The sequence below is a fragment of the Nyctereutes procyonoides genome, unplaced genomic scaffold (genome assembly GCF_905146905.1).
Source record: "Nyctereutes procyonoides isolate TBG_1078 unplaced genomic scaffold, NYPRO_anot_genome, whole genome shotgun sequence".
In the NCBI taxonomy this organism is placed as follows: domain Eukaryota; kingdom Metazoa; phylum Chordata; class Mammalia; order Carnivora; family Canidae; genus Nyctereutes; species Nyctereutes procyonoides.
The window spans coordinates 15,762,902-15,780,827 of record NW_026575044.1 but is presented as its reverse complement, the minus strand read 5'-3'; the positions used below and the strand labels follow the sequence as shown (position 1 = coordinate 15,780,827).

Genomic DNA, 17,926 nt, shown 5'->3' with positions numbered 1-17,926 from the left:
AGGGGCAGGGGGTGGGGGAAGTGGAGGCCCTGTGTCATTGAGACTGGGTGTTATACTGTGGCTCAGGGAGCTGAGGGACGGACTAGCCGCAGTGAATCTGGGGGAGGGGGGATCACAACCCTGGGGGGGGGGGCCCGGGGCGCCGGGTGCACCTGAGCGCCTCGCCTAGGGCCTGGGGCACTGGGTTCCCACGTCTCTTCTCCTTTCTCCATCCGTCCGGCCCTCCCGCTTTCCCTGCGGGCGGGGGTGGGAGGAAAGCGGTTACCTAGACAACGCTGCCCCCCCCAGGGGCGGGGCTTCGCGGGTTTCGCCTACGCGGCGCTGGCAAGCGCTGCCCTGCGGGCGGGGGGCGGGCGGAGGGTGGAGCCGGGCCGCGGCGCTCCGGCCACTGGGCGCGCGGGCGGCGGGGTTGGGGGCGGCGGCCGCGGGCATGGCCCGGGCTGCAGGTGGGGCGCGCGCCCGACGGCCGGGGCTCCCCTGTGAGCGGCCGCGGCTGGTGCGCCTGCCCGGGGGGCTGCCGCGTCGGCGCCGCTGAGGCCGAGGACGACCGCGGACCGCCCGCTCTCCCCCGCTCAAACCGGGATCATGACGGTCCCCAAGGAGATGCCCGAGAAGTGGGCCCGGGCCGGGGCGCCCCCCTCCTGGAGCAGAAAGAAGCCCTCTTGGGGGACAGGTAACGGGAGGCGGCGCCTGGTAGCTCTCCCGAGCTCGTGCCCCCCCTCCCCCAAGTTGTGTTGTCCGCAGCCTTCCCCAGCCTTCCCTGGGCCTCTCCTTGCCAGGCCCTGAGATCCTGGCTCCAGAGGGTCTGCTCCCGCCTCTCTCTTGCATGGTCCTTGGAGAGGATGCTGGGGGCTCAGGCCCTAGGCCCCCCGGGGAGGTTTCTGGGAGTAAAGTGCCACGCGGGGAAGGAGCCTTGAGTAGGCAGAGGGTGCTGTACTGAGCTCTCTGCAGGGGTTTTTGCAAGGCTGGTGGCAGGGGCCTGGAATCCTGCCTTTGGCTTCAGCATAGGTTGAGTGCCTTGTGTTGCCAGCCCCCCCCCCCCAGGAAGCCCCTCTTTTTCAGCCTGTGGCCCTTGTGACCCTCAGAGGTGGGCTGGAGGACCCTTCACAGGACAGCCCCATGTTCTGGGACATGGACTTGGTGCCTGCCGTCCCCCATCAGCGGGTGTTGAAGATGGGTGTAGCGCATCTGTCACTCAGTGGTAGTTGTTTGAGGGCGAGGTGTGCAGGTGGCCAGCCCTGTAAAGTCCACCCTGTTCCTGCCTCCTTCACTGCTGTTGCTGTCTTGGTCTGCATGACCCATATCCCTGACCCCCCTTCTCCTGCCTGAAGACGAGCTTTGAAATAAGGTGATGTCATTGTGGGCCAGTCAGAAGGCTCTGCTGGTGACATGTGATGAGCAAAGGCTCCTGGAGGGGGTACACACGTGGGGCTGTGAGCTGGGATGCTGCCGCAGAGCAGTTGCAGAGCACAGTGACCTGGTGACCACCGTCTTGCCACTCACCCCACCCCCAGGTTAGGAAGAGGGCAGTGCCCCAACCAGATCTGGAGGGGCTCCCAGGGGAAGGAAGGTCTTTGGCTGCAGCTGCTGTTCCTCTGAGGATTCCTGAGGCCATAATGACTAAGGTGTTAATTAAAGGGGTGGGGGAGGGGATGTGAGTGCCCTTAGCAGAAGACCTTGAGTTGTTGGTCTTGTCTTGTGAATGAATGCCTTCAGAACCGATTGGCCAGGCTGGTGGTAAGAGGGAAGAACTGAGTGACACCTCACATGTGGCACCAGCTCCTTAAAATTGAGTACTCTGGAAAGAGCCAAGGGCCCTCACTGGAAACCCCACAAAATGGGTAGGCCTGACATCTTGTCAGGCCTCCCGTTTGCTCCTCCTGATTGCATCATTGTTCTATTGCAGAAGAAGAAAGGAGGGCACGAGCCAATGACCGAGAATACAACGAGAAGTTCCAGTATGCGGTGAGTGACTGTAGCCCCCAACCCACTCCCTCCTCCTGAGGCCCAGAGGGCACAGGCCCCCTTTAGGCTGCGGCCAGGGCAGGGAACCCCCCCCCCCCCCCCCGCCAGCTGCTTTCCATACCTATTTTTTCTTGCCTTCACCTGGACCCCACAAGACTGTCTTCTCTCCGCCATTTCCCCCTCCCACACCTGTGATTACTAGCTTTTAGGGGCAGAAGTTTGGGAAGTGTCGAAGCAGGGGGCAACCTCCTCCTGGTTCTGGGTTGGGATTGGAGGCTGTCTAGTGATCTTCTCTCCCATTGTCGCAGAGTAACTGCATCAAAACCTCCAAGTACAATATTCTCACCTTCCTGCCCGTCAACCTCTTTGAGCAGTTCCAGGAAGTTGCCAATACCTACTTCCTGTTCCTTCTCATTCTGCAGGTGAGTGTCCTATAGGGAAACTTGCAACTCACGAAGCCAAGTAAAGTCTAGTTGCAAGGTCAGATTAGGGGGCTGAGGCACATGGGATGGGGCCTCAGAGCCATGCCCTCTTTTCCCTTGCAGTTGATCCCGCAGGTGTCTTCCCTGTCCTGGTTCACCACCATCGTGCCTTTGGTTCTTGTCCTTGCCATCACAGCTGTGAAAGATGCCACTGATGACTATGTGAGTGCTTCCATTCTTCCATTCCTGCACGTCTTCCTCACCCCTACTCCCAACATGCTCTCCTCTGCCTGGGACTGGTCCTTGGGGACCATGCCATCCCCCACCTGGCCCCTAGATCCGTGGCATCTTGGCCAAGGGCAGGGGCAGAGCCACAGAGAGAGGCAATCTGTGGATAGGTGCACTGGAGATGAGGACCCAGCACACTTTGCATCCCACTGATCATCTCAGTCCCTAGGAGGGGGGGAAGGAAGGTGTCTTACTGTTCTTAGTTCTTTTCAGTTCCGCCACAAGAGTGATAACCAGGTGAATAACCGGCAGTCTCAAGTGCTCATCAATGGAAGGTGAGTATCTGTTGGAGACACAGGGCCGCCAGGAGGAAGGGGCCCCCTGGGAACTTCTCTCTGACGGCTTCTTCTCTGTCTTCTCATTGCCTCAGCCTCCAGCAAGAGCAGTGGATGAATGTCTGTGTTGGTGATATTATCAAGCTAGAAAATAATCAGTTTGTGGCGGTAAGGGACAAGGTGGCCCTCTGGGCCTACAAGTCTCTTCCTCTTTTTTTTTTTTTTTTTTTTGGCAGAAAGAAATGAGTCTTTCTTCATTTATTACTGTCTCATAATTATCTGTGGATTGAACTTTCTTGAGTGGGGAGCTTCTCTTTTTAAATTTAATTTTATTTATTTACTTTTTTTTTTTTTTAATTTACTTATTCATGAGAGATACAGAGAGAGAGAGGCAGAGACACAGGCAGAGGGAGAAGCAGGCTCTGTGCAGGGAGTCCGTCGTGGGACTTGATCCTGGGTCTCCAGGATCACACCCCGGGCTGCAGACGGCGCTAAACCGCTGCGCCACCAGGGCATTATTTACTTTTTGAGAGAGAGTGCATGTGTGCGCACATGTGAAAGGGGGAGGGGCAGAGGGAGAGGAGAATCATAAGCAGTCTCCACGCTCAGTGCAGAGCCCATCACAGAGCTCCATCTCACCACCCTCAGATCACAACCTGAGCTGAAATCAAGAGTCTGATGCTTAACTGACTGAGCCCCCCAGGTGCCCTGGGTGGGAAGCCTCTGTGCCATATTAATATACCTGGGCTGGCTTCTTTCTAGCCATTCACACTTGGGACTAAGCAAACCAAGAATCCTTAGGGGAAGGAAGGATCAGCAAGGAGTGCATTGCGAGTGGAGGGCTGGCTGTCAGGCTTCTCACCAGGCTTTCTCTCTAGGCGGATCTCCTCCTCCTTTGCAGCAGTGAGCCCCATGGCCTGTGTTACATAGAGACAGCAGAACTTGATGGGTGAGTGTCACAAATTTTCTGTCTCCTTAAGGGTAAAAAGCTAATTTTTTGGAAGAGATTACCAGGTCTGGGATCTCTACCTTTTGAAAAATTTAGGGATCAGAAAGGCTTTGGGTATGTGGAAGTATTATACACTTAGTAATGAAGGTGATGCCCCAAGGTCAGGTGCTCCCAGATAGAGTCTAGAGGAAGTGAAGGGAGCCAGGACTTAGGGACGCTGTCCTTCCAGAGAGACCAACATGAAAGTGCGCCAGGCAATCCCAGTCACCTCGGAGTTGGAGACATCAGTAGGCTCGCCAAGTTTGATGGTGAGTGATTTTGGAGAAGCGACTTTCAGAGGAGGTGGGTTGGGTTTTGGGGTTTCAGTTGTACCTTCTCCGTTTTGCTGTGATGCAGCTCCCTGGATTTTTCTTTGTGGAGGAGTGTCAGCAATGTAAGGTGGCTACCACTACTTTTGAGTTCATGGCTGTTACAGGAGGTCTTCATGGCTGATACCTCCCTCCTTGCTGTGTGTGTTGAGAGAAATTCAGTTTATTCTTATCTGGCTCCAAATAGTGGTATATGTTAGAAGGCCAGACTATAGTGTGTATAAGAAAAACACCTCCTCCCTTCCACCCTGTTAGGTAGCCAGGTGCCCTGGTCCTTTAGTGCGTATCTGTCCACACTCTGTTCATACAGATGTGAGCACCAAGCCCTGGGATCGTACTGCACCCAAATCTCCACACCTGCCTTTCCTTACCTATTAAATCCATCAGGTTATCTTGTTGCATCGTGGTTTACAGAAACCTCCCTCGTTCCTTTTACTGGCTGTGTCATGTTCCTCAGAGCTGATGCGGTACAATGTTGCTTGACCATTCCATTGCCAGTTTTTTGCTGTTCAGAGAATGCTTGAGTAAACCCATTGTGACGTATGCTGTTGTTTCTGTAGAACAGAGTCCCCGCAGTGGGATCACAGGGCCGGAGGGTATGTGTACCTTTAATATCCGTTCATGCCAGCTCTTTCCTCCTGCTAAGTCACCAAACCTCAGCCCCTGGCGGTGTGCAGAGGCACCTCTCTCAGCTGTATCTTGGCTCATAGGAAGGCTGTCAACGGCACCTGGAATGGCAGCATTCTGTCTCCTGCTCAGGTGAGGTCGTCTGCGAGCCTCCCAACAACAAGCTGGACAAGTTCAGTGGGACCCTTTACTGGAAGGAGAGCAAGTTCCCCCTGAGCAACCAGAACATGCTCCTGCGAGGCTGCGTGCTGCGGAACACCGAGTGGTGCTTTGGGCTGGTCGTCTTTGCAGGTGAGCCTCCCAGGGCCCCAGGAATGAAGAGTGAGTGGTGGAGCCACAGCTGCCCTCCGGGGAGTTGGAGGAGCCCTCTGTCCAGGCACATTTCCAGCCAGCATCACTGCTCCACCCTGAGGTCCTGCAGTCTGGTGTTGGGGGTAAAAACCCAGAGGCACATTGGTGGTTTGGCTTCCCCAGCTTCTCCCATTCCTTTCTAGGTCCTGACACTAAGCTGATGCAGAACAGTGGCAGGACCAAGTTCAAGAGAACAAGTATTGATCGCCTAATGAATACACTGGTGCTCTGGGTGAGTCTCCTCCCAGGAGTCCTCGGGCAGTTCTCGTTGCTCCCACCTCCCCTCCCTGGTCAGTAGTCAGGCTGCAGGTTTTGGCAGTGAAGCCACTGACAGGTCAGCCACTCAAAGGCAGCGTTTATTTCAGGCTCCCTTGAGCCTTGGTAGATGTTATTTAAAAGAACCTTCAGAACGTGGATGAATCAAGGACTGGATGAGAGCTAAAACAGATCTTCCCTTCTCTGGATTGCAGTTATGGTGGTACTTTGCTGCAGCATGTGACCTTCTGTTTGCTTTTGGCAGGGACAAGGAGGCCTTCATGGGGATGGAGAGGGAATTAAAAGAAAAATTTCCATTTGGCAGATGGATAATGAATGGGGTCTTTTCCCCTGACTTTTTTTTTTAAAGAAAGATTTTATTTATTTATTCATGAGAGACAAAGAGAGGCAGGGACACACAGGAAGAGGGAGAAGCAGGGTCCCCACAAGGAGCTTAATATGGGACTCCATCCTGGACCCCAGGATCATGTCTTGAGCCAAAGGCAAGTGCTCAACCACTGAGCCACCCAGGTGTCCCTCCCCAGACTTCTAAGAGTGGATGATTCCAAAGGAAAAGTCTCTGTTTTAGTTTTTGACCATTCCTGAATCCTTGTCTTGTTTGACTAGAAATTTGAGCTCCTTGTTGGGTTCTCCTCCTCTTCTTGTGCCCCAACTGCCTGCTGCTGACCCCCCACATGCCAGCTTGCCAAGGTTGGGGCCAGCCCCAGCCTTAAAGGGTTTGCTGAAACCTCGCTGCCAAGGGTCGTTGAGTCTCTCATGCACAGGCTTATATCGCCCCCTGGCGGTCCTTGGGCCCCTGGGCAATTCCTGTTTGGTTACGAAGCATCCATGGTGGATGGAGCTTCAGAAACATGTCTGAAATCAGTCAGCTTTTTTCTTTTAACCACCAGAGAATCATCTTATTAACCTTTTTTGGGGGTTACAAGATTTAAGTCTTTAAAAGAATCTTTTACGATCTTTAAAAGATGTTTTACTTTCAAATCTATATTTATGAAGATAAAATTTGTTTCCCAGGGTAAAAATTTTTTCTGGCAATTTGTATGAGATGGTGAACATTACAGAAACTTGGCATTTTTGTTGGCTTGTAGAGGCTCAGTTCAGGTAGATGGATGAGCTGCCTTGTCACATTGAGGGTAGCTCGCTCACACCCCCTCTGACTGTCTGGGAAGGGCCCCAGTGTGTCCGTTTGGAAGCTGTACAGGTGTCTGAGCTCCCACGTCACGTGGTTAAGAAATGTTCAGAGCGAGGGTCACATGATTGTTGGTCAGCTGGAACCTTTTACCAGTTCTGAGTGCTTCCCAGGAGAACATGCCAGCATTTTATTTTATTTTATTTATTTTATTTTATTTTTTATTATTATATGTTATGTTATTTTATTTATTTCATTTTATATTTTATTTTATTTATTTATTTTATTTTATTTTATGTTATTTTATTTTACTTTTTTTTTCATGCCAGCATTTTAAAGATGCCTGCGCTTTTGAGGATTTAGGGTATGAGTGCTGATCTTCAGGGGTGTGCTTGGTTTTGGGGGCTTCCTAAGTGGCAGCCTAGCCTCTGCTTCTCATTCCTCACCAGATTTTTGGATTCCTGGTGTGTATGGGGGTGATCCTAGCCATTGGCAATGCCATCTGGGAGCATGAGGTTGGGACACGCTTCCAGGTTTACCTGCCCTGGGACGAGGCAGTGAACAGTGCCTTCTTCTCTGGCTTCCTCTCCTTTTGGTCTTACATCATCATCCTCAACACCGTTGTGCCCATATCGCTCTATGTCAGGTAAGCACTTGTTCTGCCCCGGGTCTCCCATGGAGCCCAGGTGGTCCCTTGGCAGACTTTTCTGTGAAAACAAAACCTTTGGGCAAGAACCTGGAGCTCCTTTTTAGGCCTTAAGTATCTTGTACTCTGTTTATCTGTGTGTGGAGCAAGCTTCATCACGGTTTCCTGGCCCTTTGGACTGTATTAGAACCAAAACCATATCGATTTATGCAGTACATGTTGCTTACGTGCCAAATTTGTGCTGTGCCATCTGCAAAGACATGTTGAGGATGGGCCGCCTTCCCTCCAGGTGCTTCAGCCTCATAGAGAAATCTAAAACAAATCAGGAGCAAGTGCCCTGGGAGTCATTCTCCCTGTAGGCTAGTATTGAACATGAGGGGTCACAGGTGTACAGGAGGGTGTCTGCCGTCACCAGCAGCGGGCTAGGAAGAAGGAGAGATGCCAGCAGGGTGACACATGGTACCCCACATTCCCATTGTGACGTCACATGGGAGGCACGGAGTGGGAAGACCACCATTCCCTGGGTAGTTAATCAGGGAGGACTTCTTAGAAGAGATGACTGGGCTGGATGAAGTTGAAGGCATGGACATGGGACCCTAGGTATGGTCATTGTTTGGCAGCAGCACAGAGCATGACTGGGCAGCTGAGCTGGTTCTTGATGATGCTCTGTCAGTGGACTTTGTATTTAGTAAGCCATTGAAAGATTCTTTAAAAAAAAAGTTCCAGGAATGCTTCAGGAAGTGTTGGCTGGCAGAGTGAGCAGCATGAACAGGGTCTAGGAGACACTGGGATGTCTGGGTGCAGAGAATGTGAATGGGGCCTGGGCCTGTAAGCATAAGTGGGAGGGGAAGAGGGAAGACAGCCCCTTCCCTGTGTCCTTACCGCATGGGAGGTGAGGGTGCCTGGTATGTGGCAAAGGAAATCCTGTCTGGATGCTCGGGACACTTGCCAAGGGCTCAGCGTCATTCATACAGCCTCCCCAGGTGCCCCCGTGGTCTCCCCACCACCCCAGAGTCCTAGCGCCCACAATGCTGGCCGCTGGCTCCCAGGCCACATGACCTTGGGAGGCCCAGGGCCACCAGAGTTCCTATCCTATCCTCATAGATGTTGTAGGGGAGGGGGTGGGGGGCAGAGACTAGATTGGAGGACCTGGCGCTGGGAGACACAGGGTGGTCACTGCTGCCGTTCGTCTGCTATCTGACTTCCATCTTGGGCTTGCTGCTCATCCAGTGTCCGAGGTAGCCACTAAGCCTCTTGCCGAGTCTGATGAGGTTCCGGGCTGTGTTGGGGGTGAGCCACATAGTGGGGGGAAGGTGCGGGGACCCCTCTTGGCAGCAAGCGGCATGCGGGATTCCAGGCTGCTCCTGGCTTGGTCTCCTTCCCAAGCAAGAGGACAGTGGACCTAGGCCTGGGGTCGGAGAGAAGTGCCGAGCTGGGTTGCCTGGGTTACTTCCCCCTGCGGTCAGTCCCATGTCCCCGTGTGGGGCCGCCCTGCACTGCGCCACGGGCCATGAGGGGCCAGGGCTCTCACCAGCTCTCGCTTCTCTTCCTTCCTTCACACACTTTCTCTTGTTTTCTCTGCATGGTTTCTGTGTTGTTAGTCCTGAGGTAAGACCCGGCCTAGTGCCTCGTGTGCAGCCCCCTCCCTGCTGTCCATCCCATCTGTCTACCTGCCCCAGGCCCCAGGCCCTCTGCACCTTCGTGTCTGGAGAGTCCCTGAGGGTTGGGCTCCGGGGCCGGAGGCACTCTCAGGGTCCCCTGGCCCTTCCCGCCCATGTGTCCATGCCCGGGTGTCCCCTCCATCCATCCTGTCTCCCTCCCCAGGCAGGGCAGGGTGGCCTGTGGCAAAGGCCCATTGGGGGGCCCTCCTTTGCTCCTGCCTGGGCCTCACTACTGGTCCCCTGTGCAGTGTGGAAGTCATCCGCCTGGGCCACAGCTACTTCATCAATTGGGACAAGAAAATGTTTTGTGCGAAGAAGCGGACACCTGCTGAGGCGCGCACCACCACCCTGAACGAGGAGCTGGGTCAGGTGGAGTATGTGTTTTCTGACAAGACGGGCACCCTCACCCAGAACATCATGGTCTTCAGCAAGTGCTCCATCAGCGGCCACAGCTACGGTAGGGCCGCGCCGACCCAAGCTACCCCATTCCCCCCTGAGGGGCTCCCCCCCCGAGGGGCTCCCCCCACACACAAGGGGCGCCTGCGGTCACCTTGTCATTTGGGATTTCTTCCCTCCTGCTCGAGTCTGTGGGGCTGGGACCTCATGGGCTCTGTATCCCAGGGTCAGGATGCAGTGCAGAGTGCCTCCCCTTCCTCTGCTGACGCCCTGCCCCTGGTCTCAGCCCCGCAGCTGTGTAGGGTGGCATCGTGGCAAAGGGGGTGCTAGACCCTCCCCACCCTGCTGTTCAGTGCCCTTGGGAGTCTCTGGAATGTGACCGTGGTCTCCAGCGTGGCCTCGCAGCCGAGCCACGGGGTGTGTGAGGCCCGATTCCAAGGCAGACAGAGCTCCCTCAGTGCTAACCCGGGCCTGCGGCTAGCATGTGGGGTGAGGCCTGCAGGATGAGGGCATCCGAGGGGCCTGGGGTCCCAGCAGGAGAGCTGGTGGGGGTAGGGGGGGTCGTGAGTGGGGTTTTGAGGTCCGCAATGCAATCCTGTGACTGTGGCTCGGTGGTTGGGGTTGAGGGTTCCAGATGCCTGCAGGGATTATATCCTAGAGGCTCCTCCCCAAGGCTCATAGCTCTGACGTGATGTCTCCTTCTGTCCTGGCTATGTACAGGGGACGTGTTTGATGTCCTGGGACACAAGGCTGAATTGGGAGAGGTAAGGTCTGGCCTCCATAGTCACTCTGTGCCGACAATGTGGGGCACTCACCCAGTAACAATGGGCATGGTAAGGAGGGGAGTGTTCTTTGGTTCAGAAGTGGAGGCTGTTGGGAGAAATGTGTGTTTTCAGGAAGAACTGGTAGCAGAAGGGAGGATCTGGGGCCCGCAGGGCACAGGGTCCTGGGCTGTCCTCTGGAAGGGCAAGGAACAATAGGCAAGGACAGCCCTCCGTGGTGCAACCTGACGGCTCGGCCTCTGCTTGTTGCTCTCCTGACTTCTCTAGAGACCAGAGCCCGTCGACTTCTCCTTCAATCCTCTGGCCGACAAGAAGTTCTTATTTTGGGACTCTACGCTCTTGGAGGCTGTCAAGATGGGGGACCCCCACACGCATGAGTTCTTCCGCCTCCTTTCTCTGTGTCATACTGTTATGTCAGAAGAAAAGAACGAAGGTGAGCCTAGGGGCTAGCTGGCACTGTCCCCAATCTGGCAGGGGCTTCTTGGGCAGGACATGAGGCCCAGGCAGCTGCTAACACCGCTCGTGCCTTCCTCCCCACCCAGGGGAGCTGTACTACAAGGCTCAGTCCCCGGACGAGGGGGCCCTGGTCACCGCAGCCAGGAACTTCGGTTTTGTATTCCGCTCTCGCACCCCCAAAACCATCACTGTCCACGAGATGGGCACAGCCGTCACCTATCAGCTGCTGGCCATCCTGGACTTCAATAACATCCGCAAGCGGATGTCAGTCATCGGTGAGGCCAGGCCTGGCTGCGGGGGGTGTTCGGGGGAGCATAAAGGCCTGGGTGGGTGAGGGGCTGGGTGGCCTTTGTTCGTGTTAGATTGGGGGGGTCTTTGCCTGCCTGAGTCTTTCTGGGTCTTTTCCCCATGCCGCGATCATAGTGCGCAATCCAGAAGGGAGGATCCGACTCTACTGCAAAGGGGCTGACACTCTCCTGCTGGACAGACTCCACCCGTCCACCCCGGAGCTGCTTAGCACCACCACTGACCACCTGAATGTAGGTGTGATGAGAGAGGCCTTGTGGTTCTGACCTCAGTGTCATGGGAGCTGGGGGAGACGGTGACCTTCTCGGCTCTGTCCCCAGGAGTATGCAGGGGAAGGGCTGAGGACCCTGGTTCTGGCCTACAAGGATCTGGATGAAGAGTATTATGGGGCATGGGCCCAGAGGCGGCTGCAAGCCAGCCTGGCCCAGGACAGCCGGGAGGACAGGCTGGCCAGCGTGTACGAGGAGGTTGAGAGCGACATGGTGGTATGGGCCACACGGTGGGTCAAGGGTGGTCGTGGGGGGGCTCACACCTGGGCCTCTTCTGTCTGGAACCCTTGTGGTATTTTCAGTTGCTGGGTGCAACAGCCATTGAGGACAAGCTTCAGCAGGGGGTCCCGGAGACCATTGCCCTCCTGACGCTGGCCAACATCAAGATTTGGGTACTGACTGGAGATAAGCAAGGTGAGAGCCCAGCGGGGCAGAGGAAGCTGCATCTGGGCCCAGCCTGAGCCTAGGACCTTGGGCTGGAGGGTGTGCTGACCTCACTGTCTCTCTATTGGTAGAGACGGCCGTGAACATCGGCTATTCTTGCAAGATGCTGACGGACGACATGACAGAGGTGTTCGTGGTCACTGGCCACACTGTCCTGGAAGTACGGGAGGAGCTCAGGTAGATGGAGGCCTTGCAGGCGGACATCCTGCGCTTCGAAGCCCCCGCTCGTCTGGAAGCCCACGGTGGCATTTCCCCTTCCCAGGAAAGCCCGGGAGAAGATGATGGATGCGTCCCACTCGGTGGGAAACGGCTTCACTTGCCAGGAGAGGCGTTCGTCCGCCAAGCTCACCTCTGTCCTGGAGGCCGTGGCTGGCGAGTATGCTCTGGTCATCAATGGGCACAGCCTGGTGAGCATCCCCATGCTTCCCGCGGCACAGTCCTTCCAGAGCACGCTTCTCCCCACAGGGCCGTTCGTCTTACCCTGTGCTTTCTGCCCTGACCTCAGTGGGGCCTACACCGGGGAAGGTGGGGCTCTCTCAGGCTCTGTGTTCCAGGCCCATGCGTTGGAGGCAGACATGGAGCTGGAGTTTCTGGAGACAGCCTGTGCGTGCAAAGCTGTCATCTGCTGCCGCGTGACCCCTCTACAGAAGGCACAAGTGGTGGAGCTGGTTAAGAAACACAAGAAAGCCGTGACCCTCGCCATTGGGGATGGAGCCAACGATGTCAGCATGATCAAAAGTGAGTGTGGATTTGCAAGGCAGGGGCTGGGGAGGCTCTGCCCTGCTGGGGTGCTGGGTGTGGGATCCTCTGCGCTCTCGTCTCTGCAGCGGCTCACATTGGCGTGGGCATCAGTGGACAGGAGGGCATCCAGGCTGTGCTGGCTTCCGACTACTCCTTCTCCCAGTTCAAGTTCCTGCAGCGCCTCCTGCTGGTCCACGGGCGCTGGTCCTACCTGCGCATGTGCAAGTTCCTCTGCTATTTCTTCTACAAGAACTTTGCCTTCACCATGGTCCACTTCTGGTTTGGCTTCTTCTGCGGCTTCTCTGCCCAGGTATGGTGCCCACAGCCCACTGCTTGCCTGTCTGTGAGGGAGCAGAGACAGGCTCCAGATAATCCCTTAGGGCCCTGCATGCCCCTCAGCAGCCTTCTTTTGCCTGAAGAAGGACTGTGTATTTACTCCTGTCTTGCTCTCTGTTCTCTTCCCAGACCGTCTACGATCAGTATTTTATCACCCTTTATAACATCGTGTACACGTCCCTTCCGGTCCTAGCCATGGGGGTCTTTGACCAGGTAAGGGACATGGCGGGGGGTCGGGGTCTGGGGGCAGGGAAGGGCTGCTCTGGGGAGGAAGTACACGGATGGGGCCCAGGCAGGCCGTCCTCCATACACAGGAGGCTGTGGCTGATGCTCCGGCTCAGCTGCAGCCGCCCTGTGACTTTCCTGGTTGCTGAACAAAGATGGATGGGGGGCTTGAGGTTGGATCTCGCTATGAAAGAATTTGGGAAGGAGGCAGCCGGGGTGGGCTGTACCCTTAGCCCTCCTGAGGCCTCCTGGCCCGCCTGGCCCCCTGCATGTAGGACGTCCCTGAGCAACGGAGCATGGAGTATCCTAAGCTGTATGAACCAGGCCAGCTGAACCTGCTCTTCAACAAACGCCAATTCTTCATCTGCATTGCCCGAGGCATCTATACCTCCGTGCTCATGTTCTTCATCCCCTATGGGGTGTTTGCTGAGGCTACTCGGGATGATGGCACCCAGCTGGCTGACTACCAGTCCTTTGCAGTCACTGTGGCTACTTCATTGGTCATCGTGGTCAGCGTGCAGGTATGAGGCAGACCAGGGCCTGCCCTCCCCTGGAAGGAGTAAGCCTCCTGTCCATGAGACCACCCTGGGCACTAAGTTCTCTTCCTATTATGAGGAAGGGTTGGGGGGATGCTCTTTCTGCCTGTGACACCTGCTTTTCCCAGATTGGGCTGGACACAGGCTACTGGACAGCCATCAACCACTTCTTCATCTGGGGCAGCCTAGCTGTTTACTTCGCCATCCTCTTTGCCATGCATAGCAATGGGCTCTTCGATATGTTTCCAAACCAGTTCCGGTTTGTGGGTGAGTCCCTGTGGCTTCTTCTTGAATCAGTAGGGGCTGTTCTGTGATGAAGGGAGTCAGTAGCTCATCGGCATGTTGTGAGCATTTGTTCAGCACTCCTCTCTGTCGGGGGTTCTGCAAGTGCTGCAGGCACGTCTGGGTGTCTGTGACCCAGACCTGGCCCTCAGAGGGCTCCCACGTCCACTAAAGTGAAGAAAGTCCTGCCAGGACATGGAAGTCAGGCTCAAAGGGAGGTCAAGTGGTGGCAGACCTCATGGTCAGCAAGACGACTGGTCGGGGTGGTCAGGGACAACCTCCAGGGAGGCCGCTGCCAGCAGAGCCAGGACAAGAGTCTGATTCCAGGCCAGAGAGCTGGAAGTGTAAGTGGGCTGGATGAGAGGCTAGAAAGCCAGGGAGTGGGAGGGGTCAGAATGCCAGGCTGTCAGATTTCGATTGGTTTTGCTAGGAGTTTTTGTTTGTTTTGAAGAAAGAGGATTAGTTTAAAAAGATGAATCTAATGGTCATTGAGGAGCTACCGTAGTGACTGGGCTTTCAGCCCTGGTGCTGGTGGGGCTGGAGGTGATAGAGAGGGCCGCTTGGGAGGCACAGTGTGTTGGATTTAGATCTGTTTGTCCATCCATTTGGTGAGTGGTTGGCACCTGCTGTATGCCCCCCACTGTCCTGGGTGCTGGGGATGTAGTAGTTGGCAGAGCAGGCTCTCCTCGCTCTCTTTGACTTTGTGTTTCAGGGAGACAGAAGGGCAGTTTATGGATTAATAGGTGAAACGTCTAGAATTAATAAGTCTTATAGGGACACCTGGGTGGCTCAGTGGTTGAACGCCTGCCTTCAGCTCAGGGTGTGATACTGGGTCCTGGGATTGAGTCCCACGTTGGGCTCCCCATAGGGAGCCTGCTTCTCCCTCTGCCTGTGTCTCTGCTGCTCTCTGTGTGTCTCTCACAAATAAATAAATAAAAATCTTATAAAAAAAAAGTCTTATAAAAAACCATTAAGCAGGGTAGAGAGAGGAGAGGAGTCAGGGAAGAACCTCCGAAGAGAGAGAACTTTGGTACAGAGAAATCTGAATAAAGAGGAAGAGTGAGGGATCCCTGGGTGGCGCAGCGGTTTAGCGCCTGCCTTTGGCCCAGGGCGCGATCCTGATAGACCCGGGATCGAATCCCACGTCGGGCTCCCGGTGCATGGAGCCTGCTTCTCCCTCTGCCTGTGTCTCTGCCTCTCTCTCTCTCTTTCTCTCTGTGTGACTATCATAAATAAATTAAAAAAATTAAAAAAAAAAAAAAAAGAGGAAGAGTGAGCCTGGAAGAGGAAGCAGTAGAGGAGCGGGGGGGGGGGGGGGGGCTTGCCTAGAGGTCCCTGTGGCAGAGGAGGGGTGTGAGGAGGCGGTCCCTGCTGCAGTGAAGCGGTGTGTGGAGGCAGGGCCGCGGTGGAGGAGGAGTATGTGGAGGAAGTGAGGTTCTAGGTTGGAGTTCAAAGGCAGGGCCTGGCTGGTTGGTGGGGCGGTAAAAATGGGTCCAGGTCCTTAACCCCTTGTTATTCAGGGTCAGAACTTTGAATTTTAATCTGAGTATGATAGGAAGCCATTGGAGGGTAATGAGCAAGAAGTGCCGGAAATCCATCTGTGACTTTTAAAGGACACTGTGAGGGTTTTCTGGGTGAGACGGCTCTGAGGGCAAAGGTGGAAAGTGGTGACCAGTTTGGAGGCTCAGATGGTGACCTGGGCTTGGGGTGAGGGAGGCTGGAGCTGCGCCGCTTCCCCCGGGGAAGTTTGGACATGGAGCCCGGCGTTGTAGGAGGAATCAGGATTGACAAGGGAGTGACGGCAGGGACATCCAGGAAAGGAGATGAGCCCGAGATTCCAGGGAGTCAGACATCTGGGGAGGAGGGAGGACTCGGGTATGGAGACGGGGCTAATAGGGCGCCCCTGGTCTGCCTGTGACCCCTTGGCCACTGGCTGCTTGCGTCCCCAGGCAATGCCCAGAACACCCTGGCCCAGCCCACTGTGTGGCTGACCATCACTCTCACCACGGTCGTCTGCATCATGCCTGTTGTCGCCTTCCGGTTCCTTAAGCTGAGTCTGAAGCCTGATCTCTCTGACACGGTGAGCAGTCGGGCAAAGGGATCTGGGGGACTGGGGACCAGGACGGGATGTCACAGGGCCGCATGGCTGCATCTTCTTGGCTGTGGGAGCCTGCGTGTTGACAGGGTCACCTGCTGTTTGTGGGCCCATCATTTGTGCGGCCCTAGTGATTCCCATCCCAGAGGCTCTGGGGTCCAGCCCATGATGTCCGCCCCATCACCATCACCGTCACCATCACCGACGTGGCCCCGTCTCCTGCGCTCCCCCCACCAGGTCCGCTATACCCAGCTGGTGAGAAAGAAGCAGAAGGCCCAGCACCGATGCCTGCGGCGGGTGGGCCGCACCAGTTCACGTCGCTCGGGCTACGCCTTCTCCCACCAGGAGGGCTTCGGGGAGCTCATTATGTCAGGCAAGAACATGCGGCTCAGCTCCCTGGCACTGGCCAGCTTTGCCACGCGCTCCAGCTCCAACTGGATCGAGAGCCTGCGCAGGAAGAAGAGTGACAGTGCCAGCAGCCCCTGCGGTGCGGCCGACAAGCCTCTCAAGGAGTGATGGCAACCGCAGGGCAGTCCAGCCGTGAGGGGCCAGCTACTTGGGACTGCAGGCCCCCAGCCATGCTTGCATCCCTCCCTGCAGAGTGTCCCATTGGCATCTCCGGGCGGGGGGGGCTGGGAGACAGGGGGCCCAAGGGCAGTGCAGAGGCAGGGCCAGCAGGAGCCACCTTGGGAAGGGATCAGATGTGGAACCCAAACCGGGAAGAGATTGAGATTGGTCTGCCCCTGCCCTGCCTGGAGCCCCTGGGGAGACTGTAATCTCTGTATTTTTTTACTCCCACTCCCCAGAGGGGCCGAGAGCCCCTGTTCCTGAATCACACAAGAATGTATCCTGCCGGGAAGCCAGCGGCCTGCTGGGGCCTGTGGGCCCCTCATGTTGTGTATGTCTCTCCTTGATTTGTGGTCATGTCCAGTTTGGTTTTGTGTTTTTTATTTGGCAAGAGGAAGGGGCCTCTGAACGACTTCTGTGTTGTGGAAAGAGGAACCTGGCCCCCAGGAGCGCCCCACCAGGCTGGATGGCGGGACTTGGGATCCCGATGCTCAGGGGCACCTCCATCCAGCTGCAGAGCCCTCTATTGGGTCTGGCTGAGGTGGGATGCACTGTCCCCCTGATAGGCTGACTCCCTCCTCACCTTGAGGGGGATGTGCTGTTCCTTCCCCTGACACAAGTATCAGTCCCTGGACCCATGAGTCCTGCTGGTTTCGGGCTCCCCGTCATTTTCACTGAGCTGGGTGTAAGATGCAGTCCAAAAAAAGAGATTCTGTTCATTTTAGATGTGGATCTGGGTTCATCAGAGTGTGTCTGTCTTCCCTCCTCCATTTGGCATGTTCCTGCACTGAACAAGTGGAACCCAGCCCTCTGGGCCCAGCATGGTCCAGGCAGCAGACAGTGGTGTGGGAGGAGGAGGGGGATGAGGCGAGGCAGGACCCACTGGCTGGCTTCCATGGGGTTGGGGGCTGGGGTAGCAGTGCCTGGCAGGGTCCGGTGTGGCTGTCCTTTCTCCCCACCATCTACACCCCAAATGAGGCTTCTCTCGAGTTAGTTGTTACCAGTTCAGTGTTGGTAGTATGGGAGGTGCTAAGGACTGGTGTGGAGTGGGGAGAGCTGTGCAGGTGTCCTTTGGGGGCCTCCAGGGAGGTGGGCCAGGTGGGGGGGGTGGGGGGAGGTGGGCAGGGGAAGCTTGACAGGGAAGTCCCTTTGGCCACACAGTTTACAAACCCAACATCATGTGTGTTTGTGTGTCTCTCAAGGTGAGAGTCTGATTTTTATACCAAAGAGGAAATGATTTTTTTTCATATTTGATTTGTCTATATTATATAAATATATAAATATATATATATATACAGCTATATATATATTATTTTTTTGGTTCTCTCTCATTTTTTAGCGAGGGAGGCAGTACCAAGTTGCATTGAGCTGTAATTAAGGAACATTCTGTATAATTTATGACACATTTCTATACTTGCAAGAATTCTATCATTTTATGGACATAAGAGAAAAAATGCCTTTTTATAAAATTCCAGTTTCTGAGAAGTGTGCAATTTGTCTCTTTTCTAATATTTAATTAAGGCTGGTGGTAAAT

The 17,926-nt window shown here is 55.3% G+C and overlaps 1 protein-coding gene across 1 annotated transcript; it reads left to right on the top strand.

The window, feature by feature from the left end:
- The first annotated feature begins 439 nt into the window (after window positions 1–439).
- On the top strand, window positions 440–17,501 carry ATP8B2 (ATPase phospholipid transporting 8B2). The gene is given in 28 exon segments (XM_055324052.1): window positions 440–673; window positions 1,907–1,965; window positions 2,274–2,387; window positions 2,511–2,609; window positions 2,889–2,950; window positions 3,046–3,118; window positions 3,829–3,899; window positions 4,129–4,172; window positions 4,175–4,207; window positions 5,027–5,185; window positions 5,389–5,477; window positions 7,100–7,296; window positions 9,206–9,414; window positions 10,074–10,117; window positions 10,403–10,568; window positions 10,678–10,866; window positions 11,015–11,130; window positions 11,218–11,382; window positions 11,469–11,580; window positions 11,682–11,787; window positions 11,873–12,017; window positions 12,165–12,348; window positions 12,438–12,661; window positions 12,817–12,900; window positions 13,188–13,433; window positions 13,577–13,715; window positions 15,680–15,810; window positions 16,063–17,501. Coding segments are annotated over 28 exon segments (3,627 nt in total). The 5' UTR covers window positions 440–585; the 3' UTR covers window positions 16,342–17,501.
- The last annotated feature ends 425 nt before the right edge of the window (window positions 17,502–17,926 follow it).